Raw genomic sequence first — 26,375 nt, forward strand, 5'->3', positions numbered from 1 at the left:
TTAATTTATTAAATAGTGATGGGAATTCTTTCACTACAGCGAGATAGTTGTGTTAACATTAACCCATTATATACATGATTTGTGTGAGGAAAAATAAGCGATTATTTTGTTACTATTGAGTTAATGGTGTAATTATAGAGAATACACTGCTGAACATCCAGCTGAGAACTTCATTTCAAGGATTAATTAAAAATATTTATGATTGCGATTAGTAGTGTGCCTCAGGGACCAGTGCAACCCATTGTTGTTTGTCATCTACATCAATGATTTGCATGAGGATGTATATGGTGTGATTAGTACGTTTCCAGATGACACTAACGTGGGTGGTTTTGCAGATAATGAAGATAGTTTTCAAAAATTGCCGCAGGATCTTGATCGGTCAGGCAGATGGGCTGAGGAATTTAATGGAATTTAACACAGTAAAATGTGAGGTCTTATATTTTGGGAAGCCTAACATGCACAGGACTGACACAGTGAATGGCACGGCTCTGGGAAGTATTGTAAAGCAGAAGGATTTAGGAGTGCAAGTACACAATTCATTGAAAGTGGCATCATGGGTAGATGGGGTGGCCAAAAGGCTTTTGGCCTTCATCAGTCAGTGTATTAAGTATAGAAGTTGGGAGGTTGTGTTACAGTTGTGCAAGGCATTGGTGAGGTCACGTTTAGCGTATTGTGTTCAGTTTTGATCACCAGATTATAGGAAAGATGGCACAGAGAAGATTTACGAGGATGTTGCCGGGACTCGAGGGCCTGAGCTATAGAGAGAGGTTGAACAGGTTAGGACTTTATTCTTTGGAGCGTAGGAGGATGAGTCGTGATCAGAAGTGTTCAAAATCATAAGAGGAATAGATTGGGTAAATGCCCGGTCTTTTAACTAGAGTAGGGGAATCGAGAACCAGAGGACATGGGTTGAAGGTGAGAGGGAGATTTAATGGGAACTTAAGGGGTAACTGTTTTTACAAAGAGGGAATGATCTGCCGGAGAAGGTAATTGAGGGTTAAGGTTTTTGTTATTAGATCTTAAATATTTAAAAATTAAATGCCTTGTGCCAGTGGCTTGGCATAGGAGACCCTTGACACAGCGTAGTTATTAAGTGGTTACCATAACGATTGGCATTGAAATGCATGTAAGGTTGTGCAATGTCGCCCTCTGCAGGCTATTGAGTTATGTTTCTTGAAAATAAACTATACAGTAATACCTCGATTAGTGCTCCAGATTTATTCATAAAAAGTGGAATGCTAAATGATACTGCAATACAGGGACATTATAACATAGCATAAATGGAGATTTGATTCCTGATAAGTTATTTTTTAACTTATTTCATTCTGGCCCGTACTGAGAGTCGTAGCAATACAGCATGAAAAAAGGCCCTTCGGCCCAACCTGCCCCCGCTGACCAAGATGCCCCATCTTACAGGCAGGTGGGACTAGTGCAGGTGGGGCATCTTGGTCAGCGAGGGTAGGTTGGGCCAAAGGGCCTTTTTCCTTCTAAACCTTCCCTAACCATGTACCTGTCTAAATGTCTTGTAAATGTTGTAAGAGTACCTTCCTTAACTACATCCTCTGGCAGTTTGTTCCATATGTCTACCACCCTTCGTGTAAACAAAGTTGCCGCTTGGATTCCAATTAAATCGTTCCCCTCCCATCTTAAACCAATGTTCTCTAGTTATTGATTCCCCTACTCTGAGTAAAAGACTCTGCATTTACCTTATCTATTCCTCTCATGATCTCTATAAGATCACCTGTGCTCCAAAAAAATAAAGTCAAAACCTGATCAACCTCTCCCTATAGCCTAGGCCCTCGAGTCCTGGCAACATCCTTGTAAATCTTCTCTGCACCCTTTCCGCTTAAAATTGAAATAATAATTAGAATAGCATGGCAATTAGAATTGACATGGAAATTATATTCAAATGTTTAGTAATTGATTGGGACATGGGTAGGCACTCATAATAATAGGACAGTTAAATTAGAATGTAGGGTTGGGCAGAAGCCAGAGCTTTCAAATGGTACTGATGCAGGTAGGCAGTCAATATGTTGATTGCTTTGATGATAAGCAAATTAATTACTTTGCTACCTTGGGCGATATAGTGGCGCAGTGGTAGAATTATAGCTCCAAAGACCTGGGTTCGATCCTGACCCTATATGAAGATTGTACATTCTCCCCGTGGATTTTCTCCGGATGCTCCGGGTTCCTCCCACACTCCAAAGACATACAGGTTAGTATGTTAATTGGCTTTGCTAAAAATTATAAATTGTCCCTAGTATGGAGGATAGTGCTAGTGTACTGGGTGATTGCTGGTCAGCGCGGACTCTATGGTCCGAAGGGCCTGTTTCAACGCTGTATCTCAAGTCTCTGTTTTTCTTCTAGGTGATCTTGAGGCCTCCAAGAGAGAGTGAGTGAGCTATTGAGGGAGTGCAGTGTAGGTTCACCAGGTTAATCCCTGGGATGGCGGGACTGACATATGATGAAAGATTGGGTCGACTGGGCTTTTATTCACTGGAATTTAGAAGGATGAGAGGTAATCTTGTAGAAACATATCAAATTCTTAAGGGATTAGACAGGCTAGATGCAGGAAAAATGTTCCCAATGTTGGGCTAGTCCAGAACCAGGGGTCACAGTTTAAGAATAAGGGATAGGCCATTGAAGACATGACGAAAAATGTTTTCACCCAGAGAGTTGTGAATCTGTGGAATTCTCTGCCACATGAGGCAGTGGAGGCCAATTCTCTGGATGTTTTCAAGAGAGAATTAGATTTAGCTCTTGTGGTTAACATAATTAAGGGATTTGGGGTAAAAAGCAGGAACAGGGTACTGATTTTTAATGATCAGCCATGATCATATTGAATGGCAGTGCTGACTTGAAGGGCCAATTGGCCTACTCATGCACCTACTTTCTATGTTTCTATGTAAGAGCTTTAAATGGCCTGGTTTATTTGTGAGTGAGGAATCACTGATCAAAGAGTCAACAAGGTCAAATAGAGATGGCCCATGAGATTGGTCCAGGAGTCTAGCTCATTGATGAAGTGTTGGCAGATAGGAACTTAGTTTGAGAAAGTAGAGTTAATGGAATGGATCAGTTGGATCCACAGTCTCTTTCCCAGAGTTGGGGAATTGAGAACTAGAGAGCATAAGTTTAAAATGAAGGGGGAAAGATTTTATAGGAATATGAGGGGTAACTTTTTCACACACAGGGTGGTGGGTGTATGGAATGAGCTGCCAGAGGTGGTAGTTGAGGCAGGGACTATTGCAACATTTAAGAAGCAATTAGACATGGATAGGGCGGGTTTAGAGTGGTATGGGGCAAACACATACAAGTGGGACTAGTGTAGATGAGACATGTTGGTCGGTGTGGGCAAGTTGGGCTGAAGTGTCTGTCACTCTATGACTCTAATATGCCTAAACTGGACATGGAAAGTAAAAGAATAGCTACATCACTGACATATTTGTTTTAATTTCTCAATATCTATTTGAGCTATTGAATATTTTAAACTTGTTGAAAATGTGTGCGCCAACCTTCAGGAAAGATGGTGACAGTAGCGATATGGCACTCAAGTTGGACAGGGTAGGTAGAACGAGGTACATTGCTCATTTTAGAGGATTGAGAATGGGACATTAAGTGGAAGAGTTTGAATCCATTAAGAGTCAGGCTTTTTTTGTACACAGGTCTGCAGATCTTATCGTTCCTTGCTGCTGGTGTCCAAGGCAGATTATCATCTTATTAGATGTTTAAGGGCTTAACTGCTTCATTTTTTAATAGTTTAGGAATAATTTTATCGTACAGGTCCACCACCTATATTTCCAGCATCCTTGTTCCCCGCGCATTTCTGTATTATCCGTTTTGGTTCTATAAATTGTCCCTAGTGTGTATGATAGAACGTGCACGGGTGATCGATGGTCAGTGTTGACTCGGTGGGCTGAAGGGGCCGTTTCCACAATATATCTCTAAACTAAACCGAATGTGGGTTCAGATGAAAGATTCTTCACTGCAAGTGCTGAGAAGTGGTTTGCCTTGTAACCCGATTTCCCATTGTAGCGCAGAGAAGTATGGGAACTGACAGCAAAGTAGACAGCAATATTGATCAGCATTTGCTCTTGAGTACAGGTTGGAGGTGGTGAATGGCATTGTATTTTATTTTACCACTTAAAGTTGAAAACTCTTGGTTGCATCCACCTGTAAACCTCCTTACTGATATAAAGCGATGAACTACTAACTCGTCAGAAAGGTTGGGCTACAGATTTCACTTTTTGGTGAAATCAGGCAAGGTTGATAACTAGCTATCTAGTACTTTACCACAGTACAAAGTGTGTATCGAAGTCTGAAGACTGGTCCCAACCCAAAATGTTGCCTATCCATGTTCTCCAGCGATGCAGTCTGGACCCACTGAGTTACTCCTTCTCTTTGTCTTTCTTTGTCCCTCTGCTGTTTGTCTTAGCCTAGGAACAAGGGTTTTGACCCAAAATGTTATCTATTCCTTTTCGCCAAAGATGCTGGCTGACCTGTACCAGCATCTGCAGTTCTGTGTTTCTACTCAAAGGCCATAGATTGTTTGATCCTGGTTTTGAGTGACTCAAAACTATACACTTCAAAATGCATGACATTTGAGCTGGCATTCAGAGGGAGTATTAGTTGTAGTTCAGAATTGAAATGACTGATGTTAAATGCCAAAAGAGGGAGCCAGAGTAATGCAGACAAATCATTGCTGGTATTTTTTGGGGTAAATTTTAGTTGCTGGGCCAGGACAATTTAGAAAAACTAATTTGCCTTCCTGACGTCTATTTAAGTTACATACATGTGTTTAAGTGGATATCGTCTTACACCTCTTTGAGAGCACTGTTTACTGGCACAAATATCTCCAAATGAATGGTATTTGGGTCCTTCAATAGTGCCACAACAATTCAATTTCAGTCTTGCCATTGGGTTTGCTGCGCCAGAGACCCGGGTTCGATCCTGATTATGGGTGATGTCTGTACGGAGTTTGTATATTCTCCCCGTGTTCGCATGGGCTTTCCCCGGATGCTCCGGTTTCCTCCCACACTCCAAAGATGGACAGGTTTGTTGGTTAATTGGTTTTGATAAAGATTGTAAATAGTCCCTAGTGTGTAGAATAGTGCCAGTGTACAGGAATCACTGGTCGGCACTGACTAGGTGGGCCAACGGGCCTGTTTTTGGGTTGTATTTCAATAGTTCCCTGGAATGATTCTTGTCAGGATCCCCATGAGAGGCAGAGATAGCATACACAGTCTGAATCTTTTTTTTCCCCCAGGATGGAGAAATCAAATGCTAGAGGGCATAGCTTTAAGGCACAGGGGCACATTTTTGAATGCAGAATGGTGAGAGCCCGGAGCATGCTGCCGGGGCTAGTGGTTGGTTGAAGCCAAGAGCGGAACTCGCTATTAAATCATGGAGGGGACGGGGACACACACACAAACAACACACACACACACACACACACACACACACACACACACACACACACACACACACACACACACACACACCCCCCCACCACCACACACCCACACACACACACACCACACACACACCCCCCTTCCCTTCGGAGGCTCAATCCAGCGCTAAATGCAGCTCAACTCTGCCTGTCTCACCGGGTTAACTACAGCCCTGTCTGGACTGACAAGATACCAGCGCTGCTTCTCCGCGCTGCCCATATTTCCCGCAAGCCCATCCAGGGTTGTATGTTCACCTGGTGGGACAAGCAGAGTTTAGCTAGGTTCAGTGCTGTTTCTCTGCGCTGGCTGTGGGCCTGGGGGTACAGTTCGCATCTGACTCCCTCTAGCCACCCGTGGGGAGGGGGGGGCACTCGGGACAGCGCTGGAGACCCGGCCAGGATCGATCCTGCCTGCGGATGAGGCGCAGGTCTGTGCCACGTCTCCCTCCACCAATCATCGCGCCCTTGATCATCTGTCCCAACCCCACTGCCTCGCGGAAAGAGGAGATTTTAAAATCGGAATCACAAAAACTAAGGGGGGGATGTCCCCCACCTCTCAAAACATGGGGGGGACGTGTCCCCTCTGCCCCCCCCCGGATTTTCCGCCCCTGGTTGAAGCAGATATGTTAGTGGCATTGAGAAGGGGGATCTCATTGAAACCTACCGAATAATCAAAGGTGTTGATAGAGTGGTGTGAATAGGATGGTTCCTGTAGTTGGAGAGTCTAGGACCAGAGGGCACAGCCTCAGAATAACAGGATGTACCCTGAGATTGGAGATGAGGAGGAATTTCTTTAGCCGTAGGAATTCATTGTCACAGACGACTGTGAAGGCCGTCAATGGATACTCTTAAGGCGGATATTGACAAATTCTTGATTAATTAGGGGGTCAGGGGTTATGGAGTGTAGGCAGGAGAATGGGGTGGAGGTAGTGGAGAGAGACGGATAGATCAGCCATGATTCAATGACTTGATGGACTGAATTATCTAATTCTGCTCCTAAAACTTATGAAATGTTCATTTTCAACCCAATCCATTGGATTTCCACCACCAATAATGGCTTAATTTCTTCCCTGCATTAAAAATTTATTTATTTATTCTTCTTGTGTTTAAAAATGAGGGTGGAATGGTGAAGAGCCCCTTATCCAAAGCAATTTTTTGAATTGTAGAGGTTGAATTGTAGAGTGGGCAATTGACCACATCGCTATTTGGTGAGCTAGGAATTCGTGCACAGAATTTGCATCGGGCCATAAAGCAGATTTCAGAAGCAGCAGAGCAAGGCAGTAGGTGGATTTGGTAGAGAAGAAATAGTCCTAGTTGGAAGCAGAAAGGAAATGTATGAAATGGGGTATGTGTAAGTGTATTCTGTTTTTTAGCGAGGCTGATATTTGGGGCGCTAATCTGTTTCATGATGGGTTAGGAGATGTGGAAGATGGGATGCGAGTATTTAGCATTTGTTTGAGTGAATTAGTCGTCCGCAATTCATTTTATTTAGTAGATAATGATGGCATAAATGGTGAGCTGCCGCTGGCTGCCATGGTGTACTGCTCCTTGATGTTTTCTCTGTGCTTGTTCATTTGTGTCGTCTGTGGAAATCCCACAAAGATCACTTGCATGAGAGAGGTAGACAAAAATGCTGGAGGAAATCAGCGGGTGAGGCAGCATCTATGCAGAGAAGGAAATAGGTGACGTTTTGGGTCGAGACCCTTCTTCAGACTGGGAGAGGTACTCAGATATACGGTTGCTCCAAACATTGCTCCGGATTTCTCTCACTCGCTGGATTATTTGGACATACTCATCGGCGGGGCTGTGGCTGTGTTCGTGGTCTTGAGATGGAGAAGGATCCATGGAGGAAGTACTCTGGAGCACTTGCCCGACTCCGACGAGGCGGATTACGCACACCGCTCCCGAGTATATTCCTTGCAAATGTACATTCTGTCAACAACAAAGTGGACGAACTGCAACTCCTGCGCCAGACAAACACGGACTTATCTCGAGCTGCTGCCATGTGCTTCACTGAGACCTGACTCTGTGAGTCGACCCCGGACAATGCGCTGTAACAGGCTGGCTTTCAACTACGATGCGGAGGCAGCGGAGCAATCAAGAGGCTGTGGAATATGCTTCTATACTAGCCTGAAATGGTGCAGCGGCATCACGGTAATGGTTAACTTCTGTTCTCCCAATCTGGAATCTTTATTTAATAAATTGCAAACCCTTTCATTCTCCGAGGGAATTTACCTCTCTTATTCTCACTCCCCCCCCGCCCCAAGACTGCGCACATGAGGAGCAAACGCAACTCGCTGACCAGGTAATGAGAGTAGAGAGTGACTTCCTGGACTCCATGGTCATTGTTTTGGGGGACTTTAACAAGGATAACCTCAGCTGAAAGCTTCCAAAGTACAGACTTCATGTTACCTGCCCCACCAGAGAGGAGAGAACACTCGATCACTGTTACACTTCAATCAAGAACGCATATCACTCTGTCCCCCGAGAGGCTCTAGGACTCTCATCATTGTTTAGGTCACCTTATTCTGACCAACAGGCAGAAACTAACATCAGAACAATGAAAAAGTGGACAAGCGAGGGCATTGAAAACCTGCAGTCCTGCTTTGTCTGCACTGATTGGACTGTGTTCAGGGAAGCAACCACAAGCCTCGATTAATATACAGACACCGTGACATCATCTGTCAACTTTTGTGAGGACAGTTGCATTCCCACTAGGACCCGGATCAGGTTCATCAATGACAAGCCCTGGTTTACAACAGAACTCAGACAGCTCGCCAGCCTAAAGATGAGACCAACAGGAGCGGGGATGCAGACCTCTACAGGCAGGCCAAGTACAAGCTGAGAATAGGAATCTGAGCTGCCAAGGAAAGGTACTCTGAGAAGTTGAGGAGCAGGTTCTCAGCTAGTGACTCTTCTTCAATGTGGAAGGACTTGCAAGAAATCACCATCTACAAGAGGAAAATCCCCTGCTCCTTGGACAGTTGTCAGCTGACCAACGACCTGAACGAGTTCTACTGCAGGTTCAACGAACAGAAACGTATCCCCAGTAACCCCTCACCTCCTCCCCAATCACCACTTCACACCGACTCACAGCCTGACTCCAGTCTGTAAAGATTGGGCCCTCGTCCACTATCCACCCCCTCCTTGCTGTCCAACATCAGTCTGGCCACTTCTCCATCACCAACAATAGAAATTGAGGAGGTGGCGAAGCTGTTCAGAAGACAGAAAAGCTGGAAATCTCCAGTACTGGACAATGTTTCTTCCTCTTCCCTCGAGCTCAGTGCCGAACAATTGGCACCAGTCTACACAGACATTTTCAACCAGTCCCTGCAAACCTGTACTGTCCCTGCCTGCTTCAGTCTCCACTATTGTTCCTATACCCAAAATGCCAAGGATTATTGGTCTTAATGATGACAGGCCTGTCGCACTGACCTCTGTAATCGTGAAGACCCTTGAAAGACGTGCTGGCCCAGCTGAAAAATATCACAAACCCCCTGCAGTTTGCATATCAGGCCAATAGATCAGTGGATGACGCAGTCAACCTAGTCCTACACTTCATCCTCCAACACCTAGACCACCAGGGGACATATGCAAGGATTTTGTTTGTGGATTTTAGCTCTGCATTCAACACCATTGTGCCAGAGCTACTACATTCCAAACTCTCCCAGTTGACTGTGCCTGAACCCCTCTGTCAATGGAGCACCAACTTCCTGACAGAGCAGAGGCTGGGAAAGCACATCTTGGACCCGCAGTCCCTCGGCATAGGAGCACCGCAAGGCTGCATACTCTCTCCTGGCCTCTACTCTGTCTACATCAATGACTGCACCTACACAGCCACCTCTATCAAGCTTCTCAAGTTTGCGGACGCCACAACCCTGATTGGACTGATCCAGGATGGGGAGGAATCTGCCTTCAGACAGGAAGTGACACAGGTTACACAAAAAAGCTGGAGAAACTCAGCGGGTGCAGCAGCATCTATGGAGCGAAGGAAATAGGCACCGTTTCGGGCCGAAACCGAAGTGACACAGCTGGCGTCCTGGTGCCATCGCAACAACCTAGAGCTCAATGCTCTTAAGACAGTGGAATTGATTGTAGACTTTAGGAGAGCCCCCCCTCCCCTCCCCCCACTCACCATCACCAACACCACAGTCGCATATGTGGAGTCATTTAAGTTCCTTGGAACCATCATCTCCAGGGACCTTAAATGGGGGGCCACCATTGACTCCACAGTCAAAAAGGCCCAACAGAGGATGTACTTCCTGCGGCAGCTGAGGAAACACAATCTGCCACAGGCAATGATGGTCCAGTTTTATACTGCAATCATAGTCTGTCCTCGCCTTCTCCATCATGGTCTGGTTTGGCTCAGCCACCAAGCCCGACATCCGGAGTCTGCAGCATATCGTTCGATCAGCCGAGAAGGTTGTTGGCTGCAACCTTCACATTGACGAACTGTACACTGCAAGGGCCAGGAAGCGAGCGGGTAAAGTCATCTCTGACCCCTCTCACCCTGGCCACAAAGGGAAGCACTTCCCTCTGGAAGGCGACTCCGGACTGTCAAAGCTGCCACAGCCAGACATAAAAACAGCTTTTTTCCATGAGTAGTAGCTCTACTCAATAACCAAACGTCTGTCGCCTCCTTTTGCTCTGGTATTTTATTTCATTCTTCACATGTTTAAATTATAATGTTTTATTCTTAATTAGACAAAAATGCTGGAGAAACTCAGTGCGTGAGGCAGCATCTATGGAGCGAAGGAAATAGGCATGGGTTTCGAAACCCTTCTTCAACCCGAAACGTTGCCTATTTCCTATGCTCCATAGATGCTGCCTCACCCACTGAGTTTCTCTAGCATTTTTGTCTACCTTCGAGTTTCCAGCATCTGCAGTTCCTTCTTTAACACAATGTTTTATTCTTAATTGTTTACTGCATGTCATGTTGTTACTTGCGAGCAAAGCACCAAGGCAAATTCCTTATGTATACATACTTGGCTAATAAAATGTATTGAATTCAATTGAGGGGGGTGGTTCTGGGATGCCAGAACTAACTGTTGAGCCTTCCCAAAGTGGGCCTAACTCAACGAAACACCAGTGAAGGGAGGTGCCCACTTGGTAACCCCAATAACATACTTGCATCTACACAATCAGTTTTTATGTGCTTGTTAACATATAGGTAACTGATTATTGCATTTGGAGTAAGTTATTGTCCTGGGCAAAAGTATATGTAATAAGTTTAGATAGGACTTTGGCTTTTGGCTTGGTTTTCTTGGTTGAACACTTATCCTGGTGCTATAGAATGTAACATGAGAGGAATAGATCAGGGAGATGCACAGAGTTTCTTGCCCAAAGTAGGTGAATCGAGGACCAGAGGACATAGGTTTAATGTGAAGGGGAAAAGATTTGATAGGAATCTGAGGGGCAACTTTTTCACACACAGGGTGGTGGAACAAACTGCCAGAGAAGGTAGTTGAGGCATGGACTATCCCAATGTTTCAGAAACAGTTAGACGTGTACATGGACAGGACAGGTTTGGAGGGATGTGAATGAAATGCAGGCAGGTGGGACTAATGTAGCTGGGACATGTTGGCTGGTGTGGACAATGTGGTCTGAAGGGCCTGTTTCCACACTATCACTCAATGATTATGACTCTAAGTACTGTAATGCAAACGATGAGGGGAATGCAATGGTTTTGTTTGTATGGCCGAATATTTGCAGAAGCTGATCTCAAACCATTGCATCGATGATAATGGTAGCTTCTGGTTAAAGGTCATTATGAGGGCCTGGTTGCTTTTCTTCTGATGGTACCCTATTCACAAACAATGACTTCTTTCCTTTTTCTTTCAACTGGACCCTTTGGTGAAAGAAGGAAACTGAATTATAGCATGACGATAAAATAATACATACATCTGCCAGGCAAAGTGAAGACAGATTTTATTGCATTTGTAACAATACACCAGAGGTCCCAACACTGAACCTATGCCACAACATTCATTCTGTATTCTCTTTGAAGATTGTGATGCTTAATCATTATGGCTCAATACTTTGGGGGAATCTTGATTTCTCGAAGAGGAGCCAAATCTTTCACCCAGGTGTCTAGACTCTTGACTTTTCCCCCTTGCTCTGTAATTTAATAGGACTTCTTGATGCACTAAGTACATGGAATATTTGTAGTGCAAAAAGTAAGCTTAAAGCAATCTTTTCTGCTCTGACATTTCATGAATGAGTGTGTGACATAACACCCTTGGAACACCGCTTGATATTTGATTGACCCATTGACGGATTAGTTCATTGCACGTGTCCACATGTGAATATGAAGATTTGGATTGGGGTTGATGAGAGAACATTTTCTTGAATGACCTCAGGGGAAAATAGGTGGAATAGTGGTGCAGTTGGTAGAGCTGCTGCCTCACCGCGCCAGAGACCTGGGTTTGATCCTAGCCTCGGGTGCTTTCTGAGTGGAGTTTGCACGTTCTCCTTGTGTCTGCATGGGTTCCTACTGCATCTCACAGTGGGTTAGCAGTTGATAGGCCTCTGTAAATTCCCCCTAACATAGGGAGTAAATGTGACAGTGGAACAACATGGAACCATTGTGAGTGGGTGACCAATGGTTGACGTGGACTTGGTGGGCCAAAGGGCATGTTTACGTGCAGTATCTGTAAACTCAAATAAACTTTGAGCAACTTCTTTAACTTTATTTGCTTCACTAAATTACAAGAGTAGAACTGCACAGAGTAGCAAAATGGAGTGATGAGAGATTGCAGATGCTGGAATCTTGAGTAAAAGAAACATACTGCTGGAGGAACTTTCCGGGTTTATTGGTTAGTTTAGTTTACTGTCACGTGTACTGAGGTTCAGTGAAAAGCTCAGGCCATATCTGTGGAGGGAATGAACAAATTATGTTTCTGGTTGGGATCTTTCAGATCTTCCTTCAGAGTGAGAAGGGGGAGAAATCTGGAAAAGAGATCACTCCTTTTTCCTTATCTCACATCTTTCTGTCTTTGTCACTAACTCAATCCATCTGCCAATCTGTTCCTTCACCTGTATCCACCTATCACTTGTGTATGAAGGAACTGCCGATGCTGGTTTAAATCGAAGATAGGCTGAAGAAGAGTCTCGACCCGAAACATTCTCCATTCCTTCTCTCGCGAGATGCTGCCAGTCCCACTGAGTTATTCCAGCATTTTGTGTGTATCCACCTATCACTTGTCAGATTCTGTTCCACCCTAACCTCTCTTTCAGCTTTCACCATCTCCTGATGGGTCGTGACCCGGAACATCACATGTCGATTCCCTCCACTTATGCTGCCTGGCCTGCAGACTTACTCCAGAACTTTGTATCCATCGTGTTTGTAGATTAATTGGGTTCGGTAAATATTCCCCTTGGTGTGTTGGGAGTTGATGCGAAAGTGGGATAATATGGAACTAGTGTGAAAGGGTGATTGATAGTTAGTGTGACCTCTGGGATGCAGGGCCTGTTTCCATACTGTATTACTAAAATTAAAATAACTAATGTGAACACGTATTAGAAGGAACTGCAATTGGTAGTTCACACCGAAGATGGACGCAAGATGCTGGTATAACGCAACGGGTCAGACAGCATTTCTGGAGAAAAGGAATAGGTGGAGGGTATCACTTTCTCCAGAGGTGCTGCCTGATTGGCAGAGTTACTCCAGAATTTTGTATCTATCTTTAGTGTGAACAAGTGATTGATGAACAGCCTGGAGTTGGGCCGAAGGGCCTGTTGCCGTGCTGTATAGCTCAAATGTCACTGTACCTTAATTGGTACGTGTGCCAATAAACTGACTTTGAAACCTTGCTGGTATCGTGACCATTGGATTTAATTCTGGTGATGCACTCTCCTTTTCAGAAAGATAATGAAGAGAGAACGGCAGAAGTGAAGGAGCAACAGGTTGCTGTTATCCAGAAACTCGAGCAGACGATTGAGCAGCTAAGGACCAAAATCGCTGAACTGGAGAAGCAGTCAGCGTTGCTTGACCAGGAAAGCGTTGTTAAAGATCGTGTACCTGGCAATGAGGGTGTGGTCTTGAACCCTTCCAATGCCCCAACACAGTGGGAGACTCGCCTTCTACCCAGTACACGGCGATGTTGTGTGGAAGCAAAATCTGCCCAAACTTCACCCACTCAAGAACATGCATCTGTTCAAGTGCCTTTATTCAACAGTCGGTCTTCACAGCTTCCACCTTCTGGCCCCATTGTTTCTTCCTCTCAGGATCATTTGACAATTGCAGCTTCAGCACAGTTGCTCACTCCGGGGGGTCTGTGTGTTGCTCCGGGTGTGTCCACCGCCCAGCCTGACCACGACTCCCTTGCTCCGTCCACACCGACGGGCCAAAGTTTACAACAAGTTCTGCCGCCGTCTTCATCCTGTCGAGACTCTTCGCACGCGTTGCCTCACTGCCAAACGACTCCTCTCCCTCTGCCCGTCGCTGAGGGACTACATTCGCCCACTCTGCCCAGTAGCATGTGCCAGCCCTCGCCAGCCCCTCCGCACGACTCCGACCTCTCCTCACCACTCCTGCATCCCCCTCCTCCACCTCCACCGCCGCTGCCTCTTCTTGCTGATTCAGGTTGTGTTCCTCTACCTCAGCCGCTGCCTGGCTGTGGGTATCCCCCTCCCCCTCCTGCTCCCCCTCTCCCAGGCTGTACGGCATCCCCTCCCCTTCCCCCTCCTGCTCCACCACTCCCAGGCTGTACGGTTCCCCTTCCCCCTTACTGCGGTTACCCCCCTCCCCTCCTCCTCCTCCTCCCCCACTTCCTGACTGTACTGCTCCCCCTCTCCCCCTCCCCCTCTCCCAGGCTGTTCTGCACCCCCTCCCCCTCCCCCTCTCCCTGGCTTTGCTCTGCACCCCCACCCCCTCCCCCTTTACCTGGCTTTGCTCTCTCCCCCCTCCCCCTCCCCCTCTGCCAGGCTGTTCTGCACCCCCACCCCCTCCCCCTCTACCAGGCTCTTCTCTCCCTCCTCCTCCACCCCCTTTACCTGGCTTCGCTCCCCCTCCTCCCCCTCCCCCTCTGCCAGGCTCTTCTCTCCCCCCTCCCCCTCCTCCCCTGCCCGGCTCGGGGATCCCTCCCTTCCCTGGTTCTGGGATCCCACCCCCCCCCCCACCCCCACCCCCACCAGGCCAGGGCATGCCCCCCATTTTTCCCTCCAGCCTCGGGTCATCTTCCGCCACCCCTCCCGTCAGGATTTTTTGGACTCGGAATGACAAAGGACAAATCGCCCAGGAAAGGTGCTGTCGATCCATCCCGTCCAATGAAGCCCCTCTATTGGTCAAGAATTCAGCTGAGCAGCAAAAGGTAATAAGGTGCTCCATTGATTAGCGTTCAGTTGAGGTGGAAAAATAATGGGAGGAAGAGATTTGTGTAGACGCACAATCTCTTGCCCTGAGTATGGGAATCGAGAACCAGCAGGCATGGGTATAAGGTGAAGGGAGAAAGATTTAACAGGAACCCGAGTGGTAAATTTTTCAGATAAATGGTGATGGGTGTATGGAACGAGCTGCCAGAGGAGGTAGTTGAGGCAGGTAGTGTAGCAATGTTGAAGAAACATTTGGACAGGCACATGGATACGACAGATTTAGAGGGATATGGGCCAAATGCAGGCAGATGCTACAAGTGTAGATGGGGCATGTTGGCCGGTGTGGGCAAGTTGAGCCGAAGGGCCTGTTTACACATGGTGAGGCTTTATGATTCTGAATTTGTCTTTGTGTTGAAATTTGCTTTTTGAAAATATTTGAAAAACGTTTCAGTACTTTGGAGTCTAAATGCTTTTTCATTGAAGTTGTCATGACAGAAGGGGCCTGTTTGGTGAGGCCACATTTTGAGTATGGTGTCACGCTGTTATAGGTAAGATGTTGTCAAGCTGGAGAGAGTGCAGAGAAGATTTACAACTATGTTGCCAGGAATCCAGGGCCCGAGCTATACGGAGAGGTTGAGCAAGCTAGGAATCGATTCCTTGGAGCATAGGAGGCTGAGGGGGGATCCAAGAGGGGTGTATGGAATGAGGTAATTGACGTAGGTACCAACACAACGTTTACGAAACATTTAGACGGGTACATGGATAGGACAGGTTTGAAGGGATATGGGCCAAATTCAGGCAGGTGGGACTAGTGTAGATGGGGCATGTTGGGTCGGTATGGGCAACTTGGGCCAAAGGGGGTGTTTCCATGCTGTATGACGCTGTGTACTGAGGTACATTGAAATGTTTTCAAATCAAATCCAATTAATCAGAGGGGAGTGAATATGTGGAATGAATTGCCACAGATGGCTGTGGAAGCCAAGTCAATGGCTATTTTTAAACCTGAGACTGACAGATTCTTGATTAGTAAAGATTATGGGGAGAAGGCAGGAGGATGGGGTTGGGAGGGGGAGAGAGAGAGATCAGCCATGATTGAATGGTGGACTGGATTTGGTGAGTCGAATGGCTTAATTCTGCACCTAGAACTTGTGAGATCAGTTAATACAGTATATAAATACAATTATGCCCAACTCAAGTACAATAGTTAAAGCAAAGTGGAAGATAGAGTGCAGTTCTCGGCATTATAGTGCAACAGTTCCATACACAGAGGTTTGGGTGTATTATCAACCCACAGAAAAAGGTAAACCCTTTTATTCAAAATGACACAAAGTGCTTGAGTAACTAAGCAGATCAGGCAGCAACTCTGGAGAACATGGATAGGTGATGTGCGACTGTAGAAGGATCTCGACCCGAAACGTCACCTATCCATGTTCTCCATAGATGCTGCCTGACCCACTGAGTTACTTCAGCACTTTGTGTCTTTTTTGTGTACTAACCAGCATCGAAACCTTTGTTATTGTTCTGGATTGTTATAACAGTAGCCAGGGAGGTCCCAAAGGGAAGTACCATTCGAGAGACGTAATTTGAGGTTTGGCTGCTGTGTTGGCAACTAGTTCAAACTTAGCAAGTTCCAGAAATTCTCAATGCATGCATTCTTAGATTTTTATGCAGTCTTATTTACAATGTACAATCCTTCTCAGTTAGTGATGGTACAGTGGTATAGCCTTGAGTGTAAATAGTGTGTATAATGGGATTATAACATTGGAGGAATATTCGTGGGAATGATTATAGGATAAGTATTTGGCCGATGACTTAGAAGTCAAGAGGCTTGCTGTCTGAACCTTTAAATTGGTGCCATGTTTAATTCTTAACATAGTTGCCATAAAGAGAAAAGTGAAATACTTAATTTTGTTGTGGCTGAAAATAAGTCCCAAATGCTGCTGTTTTGAAAGGCGTTTTGTTTTGGTGACGGATATTGTGTTCAACATCTGTGATCTATTGGGTTTGAGGTCTCGTGTAATGACTGGAAGATTACCAGAGTTTAATCTGCAGACAGAAGTTGTAAGCCACTTTATTCCGCACCCACCCCCCACCACTTCCCATTCAACTTGGAAGAACTTTTCAATCGATTAGTAACATTGTTGATGTGGAAAAGGTCCATTTCCAGGTTGTGCCTGAGGTGGTGAAAGAAGATGGTCCCTTGAACTGTTCACCTACGGCCCAAGATTTTCCCCTTCTCCCCATCCTAATTGTTTAACTTTATTCATTCTCAGGATATATGTATGTTGTGGTTTTTATTCCCCATTCTTGATTACCCAGAGCAGAGGGCAGTGGAGTCCAACTGTCTTTGGCTGTAATATCTCATGGAACAGAACAGGAAGGTACCTATTCCCTGCAGGATATGAGTGACAAGATGGGCTATTTCAGTGGACTTATTGTCACCACGACCGATGAGGCAATAGACAATAGGTGCAAGAGTAGGCCATTCAGCCCTTCGAGCCAGCACTGCCGTTCAATGTGATCATGGCTGATCATCCACAATCAGTACCCCGTTCCTGCCTTCTCCTCATATCTCTTGACTCCGCTATTTTTAAGAGCTCCGTCTAGCTCTCTCTTGAAAGCATCCAGAGAGCCAGCCTTCACCACCCTCTGAGGCAGAGAATTGCACAGACTCCCAACTCTCTGTATGAAAAAGTTTTTCCTCATCTCCGTTCTAAATGGCTTGCCCCTTATTCTTAAACTATGGCCCCTGGTTCTGGAATCCTCCAACATTGGGAACATGTTTCCTGCCTCAAGCGTATCCAAACCTTTTATAATCTTATATGTTTCAATAAGATCCCCTCTCATCCTTCTAAATTCCACAGTATACAAGCCCAACCATTCCATTCTATCAACATGGGACAGTCCCGCTATCCCGGGAATTAACCTAGTGAACCTATGCTGCACTCCCTCAATAGCAAGAATGTCCTTCCTAAAATTGGGAGACAAACTGCACACAATACTCCAGGTGTGGTCTCACCAGGGCCCCGTACAACTGCAGAAGGACCTCTTTGTTCCTATACTCAACTACTCTTGTTATGAAGGCCAACATGCCATTTACTTTCTTCCCTGCCTGCTGTACCTGCATGCTTGCTTTCATTGACTAATGAACAAGGACCCCCAGATCCTGTTGTACTTTCCCTTTTCCCAACTTGACTCTATTTAGATAATAATCCGCCTTCCTGTTTTTGCCACCAAAGTGGATAACCTCACACTTATCCACATTAAACTGCATCTGCCATGCATCTGCCCACTCACCCAACCTGTCCCAGTCACTCTGCATCCTCTTCACAGTTCACACTGCCACCCAGCTTTGTGTCATCTGCAAATCTGCTTATGTTACCTGTAATCCCTTCATCTAAATCGTTTATATATATATATATTGTAAATAGCTGCTGTCCCAGCACCGAGCCATGCAGTACCCCACTAGTCACTGCCTGCTACCCTGAAAGGGACCCGCTAATCCCTACTCTTTGTTTCCTGTCTGCCAACCAATTATCTATCCATTTCAGCACTCTACTCCCAATACCATGTGCTCTAATTTTGCCCACTAATCTCCTATTTGTGACCTTATCAAATGCTTTCTGAAAGTCCAGGTACAGTACATCCGCTGGCTCTCCCTTGTCCATTGTCCTAGTTACATCCTCAAAAAATTCCAGAAGATTAGTCAAGCATGATTTCCCCTTCATAAATTCATGCTGACTCGGACGGATCCTACTACTGCTGTCCAAATGTGCCGCTATTTAATCTTTTATATTTGACTCCAGCATCTTCCCCACCACTGATGTCATGCTAACTGATCTATAATTCACTGTTTTCTTTCACCTGCCTTTCTTAAAAAGTGGGGTAACATTGGCCACCCTCCAATCAACAGGAACTGATCCTGAATCTATAGAGCATTGGAAAATGATCACCAATGCGTCTACAATTTCTAGAGCCACTTCCTTCAGTACCCTGGGATGCAGACCATCAGGCCCTGGGGATTTATCAGCCTTCAGTCCCATCAGTCTACCCAACACCATTTCCTGCCTAATGTGGATTTCCTTCAGTTCCTCTGTCACCCTAGATCCTCTGGCCACTAGTATATCAGGGATATTGTTTGTGTCCTCCTTAGTGAAGACAAATCCAAAGTACCTGTTCAACTTGTCTGTCATTTCCTTGTTCCCCATAATAAATTTAGTCTTCAATGGGCCAACTTTGGTCTTAACTAATTTTTTCCACTCTACAGACCTAAAAAAGCTTTTACTATCCTCCTTTTATATACTTGGCTAGCTGACCTTTGTACAGGTACCTCATCTTTTTTCCACGTATTGCCTTTTTAGTTATCTTATGTTGCTCTTTTAAAGTTGTCCAGACTTCTGGCTTCCCGCTCATCTTTGCTATGTTATACTTATTCTTTATTTTTATACTGTCCCTGACTTCCATTGTCAGCCACGGTCGCCCCTTGGTCCCCTTGGAATCTTTCTTCCTCTTTGGAATGAACTGATCCTGCACCTCTCTGTTGTTCCCAGAAATACCCAAGCTTTGTCCTGCCCCTCCACTCTTCCAGCAACCCCCACCTCCTACAATCAGTATGAAGAAGGGTCCTGACCCAAACCATCACCTATCTATGTTCTCCAGAGATGCTGCCAGACCCGCTAAGTTACTCCAGGACTTTGTCTTTTTCTTTTGTAAAACAGCATCTGCAGTTCCTCGTATTAACATATAACTTGTTGCTTTGCAGAGATACAGATATAATGCCCATTTGGGCAGCTCTGGAAGAACCCACCATTAATGCACAAGAATTGGAAAATTATTTCTCAAAATCTGCGGTCAAGGAGAGGAAAAAGCCAATTTTGGACACCTACAGCAAAACCAAAACCCGGCAGGTGAGTGGATTCTGCTTGCGAAAAAATCTGATGGAATCCCATACGACCTCAATGTTACTTGTTCTGATTTTTAAAGTGTAAATGTTAGGAATTCATAATAGGAATTTAGGATTGTTTATCACCCAAATGTTGACCCATGTTTCATATTCATACAGCATGGAAACCAGTCCATTGGCCCAACTTGCCCACACAGACAAATATGCCCCTTCTACACTAGCCTCACCTGCCTGCATTTGGCCCTTACCCCTCTAAACCTATCCTATCCATCTACGTCTAAATGTTTCTTAAACATTGCAATAGTACCTGCTGCCACAACCTCCTCTGGCAGCTCATTCTTTTGATTTAAAAAAAAAAGTTACCCTTCGGGTTCCTATTAAACCTTTCCCCCCTCACCTAAGACCTACATCCTCTGGTTCATGATTTCCTCTACTCTGTGCAAAAGACTATGCGTTTACCCGAACTATTCATCTCACCATGTTATACACTTCTAGAAGATCACCCATCATCCAGCTGTGCTCCAAGGAATAGAGCTGCAGCCTGTTCAACTGCTTCCTCTAGCTCGGGGCTCTCGTGTCTTGGCAGCATCCTCGTAAATCACCTTTGTGGCATTGGCATGCAAGCTGTATATTTCTTGCAGTTAATGGAAGCTAGGTGCTGATCTGGTACTAATCTGATCAGTTTAATCTCTAGTTGAGTCACAAGTTTACCTCAAAGATGCCTTGTCTGTTTAGCTGAAGTGTTGAAAGCAGACATGCTGTGCTAAAGATGATTGTTTGGGGCATATTAGACGGGACAACTTTGTTAACACTGTAGGTGGATTGTTTCCTGTAGAGTAGATAATCATTTGTGGCCTTGGTGCAACCTTCAAAGCTAATAATTTTAGATTTTGTCATAATCCATATGAAATAATTTTGTATCTCACAAAAGTATATGGTGATGATGAAGTTGGAGATGCAGAACTTGGGAGAAAATGGTGTAAGCACTTGGCAGGTTAGTTAGTTAAGTTTATTATTATCACGTGTACCGAGGTACAGTGAAAAGCTTTTTTATTGAGTGCTATCGAGTCAATGAGAAGACCATAGTTTATTACAATCAAGCCGTCCACAGTATACAGATACAGGAAAAAGGGTAAAGTGTTTAATGCAAGTCAATATCTGACTAAAGATAGCTCAAGGTCTCAAATGAGGTGGATGGGAGGTCAGGACCTCTCTCTAGCTGGTGAATGATCATTTCAGTTGCCTGATAACAGCTAGGAAGAAAATGTCCCTTAATCTGGAAGTAGTGTTTTCAAACTTCTGTACATCTTAGTGTGATGGGAGAGGGGAGAAGGAGTGACTGGGGTGAGCCTAGTCCTTGATTATGCTGGTGGTGTTGCCGAGGCAGCGTGAATCATTAGGTCGAGTCATTAGAAGGGAGATTGGTTTGCGTAATGGCCTGGGCTTCGTCTACAATTCTCTGCAGGTAGCATCTGGGGAAAGAGAAAGAGTTAATGTTTTGGGTTGAAACCCTTAATCACCCTTAATCAAACCCACACCTACATTTTTGTAGGTGTGGGTTATAGATTTAGCTTTTAGAACCACTTAAACATCCTTAAATTATCAACAATAACATGGCCAATTCAGGAAAGTAGTTAATCATGTTGATCGAGGGCAAGGTTAAAACCCTGAATTTGCCTCGGGATGCAGCAAATTTGTTTGAATTTACAAAATGTAAATAAAAGAAAATGAGATACTGTCTTGTAATTTTGCTGCATGTCATTGTGGTATATATCATGTATTGATTGGTGAATATGTTTAGTTTGTGACTTTATTTGAAGCCGGAATAATATGCGAATGCTTCATTGAACGCACTTCGTCCGAGCACATTATTGCACGTGTCATGCAAGCCGTCTTAAATTGCCACCTAAACTGTCATTTGACAACCTAAAAAGCTGCCAAGGTTGCCCGGCTGGCAACAGGGAATAAAAGTTAAGTGAGAGCCCTGTTATGGAGAAAAGACAGGAGAATGGGGTTCAGAGGGAAAGATAGATCAGCCATGATGGAATGGTGGAGTAGAGTTGATGGGCCGAATGGCCTAATTCTGTTCCTAGAATTTATGAACTATATTCAATAATATATTTAACAATTGATGTAGATTTACAGTGTAATGTGCTGATCCAGGATCAGCTTCATCCTCAACATGACACTCTTTTTTTACTTCTATTCAGCTCCGTTATACCTTGGTACAAGCAACTTTCAGTTCATTAATCTTGGTTGACATCTCCACTGTCAGTAATGCCAGTCCAGGGTGACTGAACTCCAGCAACCCTGGTACAATCCTGAGCTCTGGTGTGGTCTGTTCAAAGTTTGCATATTATCCCTGTTATGCTGTGGGTTTTTTCTGGGTGAGGTGCTGTCTGTACAGAGGTACTACGTTCTTCTTGTGAACGCATGGGTTTTCTCCGGGAGCTCTGGTTTCCTCCTACACTCCAAAGATGTGCAGGTTGATAGATTAATTGGCTTCAGTAAATTGCCCCTAATGTGTAGGATATAACTAGTGTACAGGTGATCGATGGTCAGCATTGACTCAGTGGGCCTGTTTACATGCTGTGTCTCCAAATACATGCAACTAAAAGTTGAGCTATTTAGCAATAATTATTGATCTTTGTTTAGTTGATGCGTTTCAAATGTACAGTTTCTAAAAAATTCCCAATTTTTATGAATAAAATTTATTCCATAAATAAATTGGAAAAACTATTGCACTGAAGCACAAATAAAAAGCTCAAAATCCAAGCCACACTTGCAATTCTAAATATTATGAATTTATCAATATAACTTTCCACCATCAACCTTTCTAAAGGGAGCCATTTTTGGTTAGAGATACTACGTGGAAACGGGTCTTCTCCCCCCCCCCCCATCTGGTCCATGCCAATCGTTAACCCATTCATGCTAATTAACTGTATGTTATCCCACCTTCTCATCCACTCCCTTCAAACTTGGGGATATTTATGGAGGTCAATTCACCTACAAACCCACACGTCTTTGGGATGTGGGAGGAAGTGTAACAGCCTGAGGAAACCCGCACAGTCATAGGGAGAACGTGCAAACTCCACAGAGACAGCACCCGAGGTCAGGATCGAACCCTGCAAGGCAGCAACTCTACCAGCCACGTCTCTGTGCTGCCTAAAGTGGCAAACATGAGAAAATCAACAATGCTGTGCATTCCATCTGCTGAGTAACCCCTTTGTACTGACCACTTTATGGGCACAAAAACAGATTTGATTACATGGGGAGTAATGTTCAATGTGAGAGAAAATAATGAAGTTTTTTTTGCAGTCCCGTTTGCTTGGCAAAATGCGCTCTGATAATTTTGGGAGAAAACGTTGTTGTTTGACATATCTGTGTTCTTCTGTAACCCATTTAACAATGTGTATTGCCCATGTAAGGCTTTGCTTGGCTGGTTTGGAATGCACGCAATACTTCCAGCAAAGGGACAGAAACACTGCCAGTAACTTGCCCAGCTCTGCATTCTGTTGTGACAATCTGATATATATCTACTGCAGCCGATCAAGGACTATTGCCGTTCACCTTATCACTTTGGTATCATAAAAAATATGGTAAAATTGATCCGTTGTCCTTCCCCTCATTACCAAAAATAGATATTTGTTGTACCTGACCTTTCTGTTTAGAAATCAACTCTACGAGAGCTGAGTTTGTTTGCATTGCAGTCCCAATTCAATGGTTCAATGGAGCTTTATTGTCACATGTGCACTGCAGTGAAATTCTTTTTGCACAGCTCACACTTGCACGAGTCACCATATTTTGACGCCATTTAGATTATAAAGCCCATCAGTACATATTTAATTGGAAAGTTCTGCGGCTATATTCAAGTACACGGTGATGCAGCGGTCGAGTTGCTGCCTTACAGCATCAGAGACCTGGGTTCTACCCTGACCACATTATCTCGTACATTCTTCCCGTGACCTGCGTGGGTTTCCTCCGGGTGCTCAGGTTTCATCCCACACTCCAAGGATCTACAGATTTGTAGTTTAATTGGTTTGGTAAAAACTGTAACTTGTCCCTAGTGTGTGTGTGTGTGTGTGTAGAATAGTGTTAGTGTGTGGGGATCGCTGGTTGGTACAGATGGTGGGCTTAAGTGCCTATTTCTGCACTGTATCTCAAAATTCTGAGTTATATCTTTAGATAGCCACAAAGTGATGGAGTAATTCAGCGGGTCAGGCAGCATCTCTGGAGAAAATGGATGGGTGACGTTTTGGGACCTTTCTACAGACTTGAAACGTCGCCCATCCTTTTTCTCCGGGGATGCTGCCTGACCCGCTGAGTTACTCCAGCACTTTGTAGCCATCTTTGGTATAATCCAACATCTGCTGTTTATTTCTACACAGCTGTATCTATAGCTTGACATAATGAAAATGAAATGCATGCTATCTTGAAATTCTAGTTAGTTTTTATCTATGACAAGGCATGGTTATATTTTTAGACTGATTTTCAGCTATATTAAAGATTATGACAACATTGAACACTCTTTGTTGACAGCCTCTATGTGGTGATTCTTTGCATACGTTGTATGATTTGCAAATCAAAGAATTTTACTTACTTGTCGCATAGTAATAAATTGTCTATAATTCATTGTAAAGTTTGGTTTCAAACCCAGTTAAAAGCTTAGATCACAGTTTACAGTCAACCTGTGATTAGCAAGTGAGTACATTTGTCAATTCACACTTCAGTCAACAGAAATATTGAGTTTAGAATAATGTCCTGGTAAAATTAAATGAGAAAATGTAAGCTCATGGCTTGAACTGTTCAATATAACCTGGTGATGGTTGGAAAAAGAAACCCGGTCATTGCTTAAAACATAAGCATATCAGTAGGGTGATGGCTGTATTTTGTAATGGGAGTTATGCATTCTTCTGCAAAAGCATAGTTCTCAAAATATGAAGAACTGCAAACGTCTGCTTGTGGATGATAATTAGATTGACAAATATTCCAATCAATGATGTATCTGGTGCCGAAGAGTTGGGGAACTGCAGATGTTGGTTCACAAAAAAGATACTGTGCTGGAGTAACTCAGTGGGTCAAGTGGCATCTCTAGAAAACATGGATAGTTGTACACAAAATGCTGGAGTAACCCAGTGAGTCAGACAGCATCTCTAGAGAAAAGGCATAGGTGATGTTTCCAGTCAAGACCCTTCAGATTCAGACTTCAGTTTGAAGAAGGGTCTTGATCTGAAATGCCACCGATTCCTTTTCTCCAGAGATGTTACTCTGAGACCCACTGAGTTTAGCATTTTGTGTCTACCTTCAGTGTAAACCAGCATCTGCACTTCCTTCCTGCACATGAATAGATGATGTTTTGCATTGGATTCCTTCGTAAGACTCTAGAGCACACGGATAAACGATGTTTTGGGTGGTGGAGCCACCCAAGTCTGAAGAAAGGTCCTGTCCCAAAAGATCTCCCGTCCATGTTCGCCTGAGATGCTGCCTTTCTGCTGAGTTATCCCAGCATTATGTGGGAAAGAGAGGCAGGTAGTAAAGTTGCAATAATGCATTTGGCACAATGGACAATAGACAATTGGTGCAGGAGTAGACCATTCGGCCCTTCGAACCAGCACCGCCATTCAATGTGATCGTGGCTGATCATCCCCAATCAGTAGCCCATTCCTGCCTTCTCCCCATATTCCCTGACTCCGCTATTTTTAAGAGCCCTATCTAGCTCTCTCTCGAAAGCATCCAAAGAACCTGCCTCCACCACCCTCTGTGGCAGAGAATTCCACAGACTCGCCACTCTCTGTGAGGAAAAAGTGTTTCCTCGTCTCCGTTCTAAATTGCTTACCCCTTAATCTTAAACTGTGGCCCCTGGTTCTGGACTCCCCCAACATCGGGAACATGTTTCCTGCCTCTAGCGTATCCAAACCTTTAATAATCTTATATGTTTCAATAAGATACACTCTCATCCTTCTAAATTCCAGAGTATACAAGCCCAGCCGCTCCATTCTATCAACATGTGACAGTCCCGCCATCCCGGGAATTAAACTTGTAAACCTATGCTGCACTCCCTCAATAGCAAGAATGTCCTTCCTCAAATTAGGGGACCAAGACTGCACACAATACTCCAGGTGTGCCCTGTCTCACTAGGACCTCTCGGTGCAGGCTCGAACTGCAGAATTTCTATGTTTCTTTGCTCCTATATTCGATTCCACTTGTTATAAAGGCCAACATGCCATTTGCTTTCTTCACTGCCTGCTGTACCTGCATGCTTACTTTCATGCTGTACCTGCATGCTTACTTATTAGAGTCAATCTACAAAACACTGTTCCAGTCTTTGCATGACCACCTGGCAATAAAGCATTTATTTGAAAGATACAGAAGGAAAAAGGACCTTCGTCCCACTGAATTCACGTCAACCCATTCACACTATTTCTATATTAGTTCACATTCACATCCAGTCCCTACACACTAAGGGCAATTTACGGAGGCCAATTAACCTACAAATCCACATGTCTTTGGGATGTGAGAGGAAACCAGAGCAACTGTAGGAAACACATGCAGGAGAACATGCGGACTCTACATTAACAGTACACCCAGGTCTCTGGCGCAGTAAGGCAGCAATTCGACTAGCTGCCTCTAATGGAATGATAGCGCACATACTGGCAGGATAAGGAATCGGAAGTGTGCAGACAATGTCTGGGCGGGTGGGGACAGGATTAATTA

The 26,375-nt window shown here is 44.6% G+C and overlaps 1 protein-coding gene across 1 annotated transcript in view; it reads left to right on the forward strand.

The window, feature by feature from the left end:
• Positions 1–26,375, forward strand: part of fmn2b (formin 2b) — a 359,438-nt gene that overhangs the window by 46,570 nt on the left and 286,493 nt on the right. The window contains 7 exon segments of the mRNA XM_055639562.1: positions 13,310–14,173; positions 14,176–14,235; positions 14,238–14,306; positions 14,309–14,344; positions 14,347–14,627; positions 14,629–14,757; positions 19,521–19,665. Of these exon segments, the coding sequence (XP_055495537.1) occupies positions 13,310–14,173; positions 14,176–14,235; positions 14,238–14,306; positions 14,309–14,344; positions 14,347–14,627; positions 14,629–14,757; positions 19,521–19,665 (1,584 nt within the window).

This window comes from Leucoraja erinacea, chromosome 8 (genome assembly GCF_028641065.1).
Source record: "Leucoraja erinacea ecotype New England chromosome 8, Leri_hhj_1, whole genome shotgun sequence".
NCBI lineage: Eukaryota > Metazoa > Chordata > Chondrichthyes > Rajiformes > Rajidae > Leucoraja > Leucoraja erinaceus.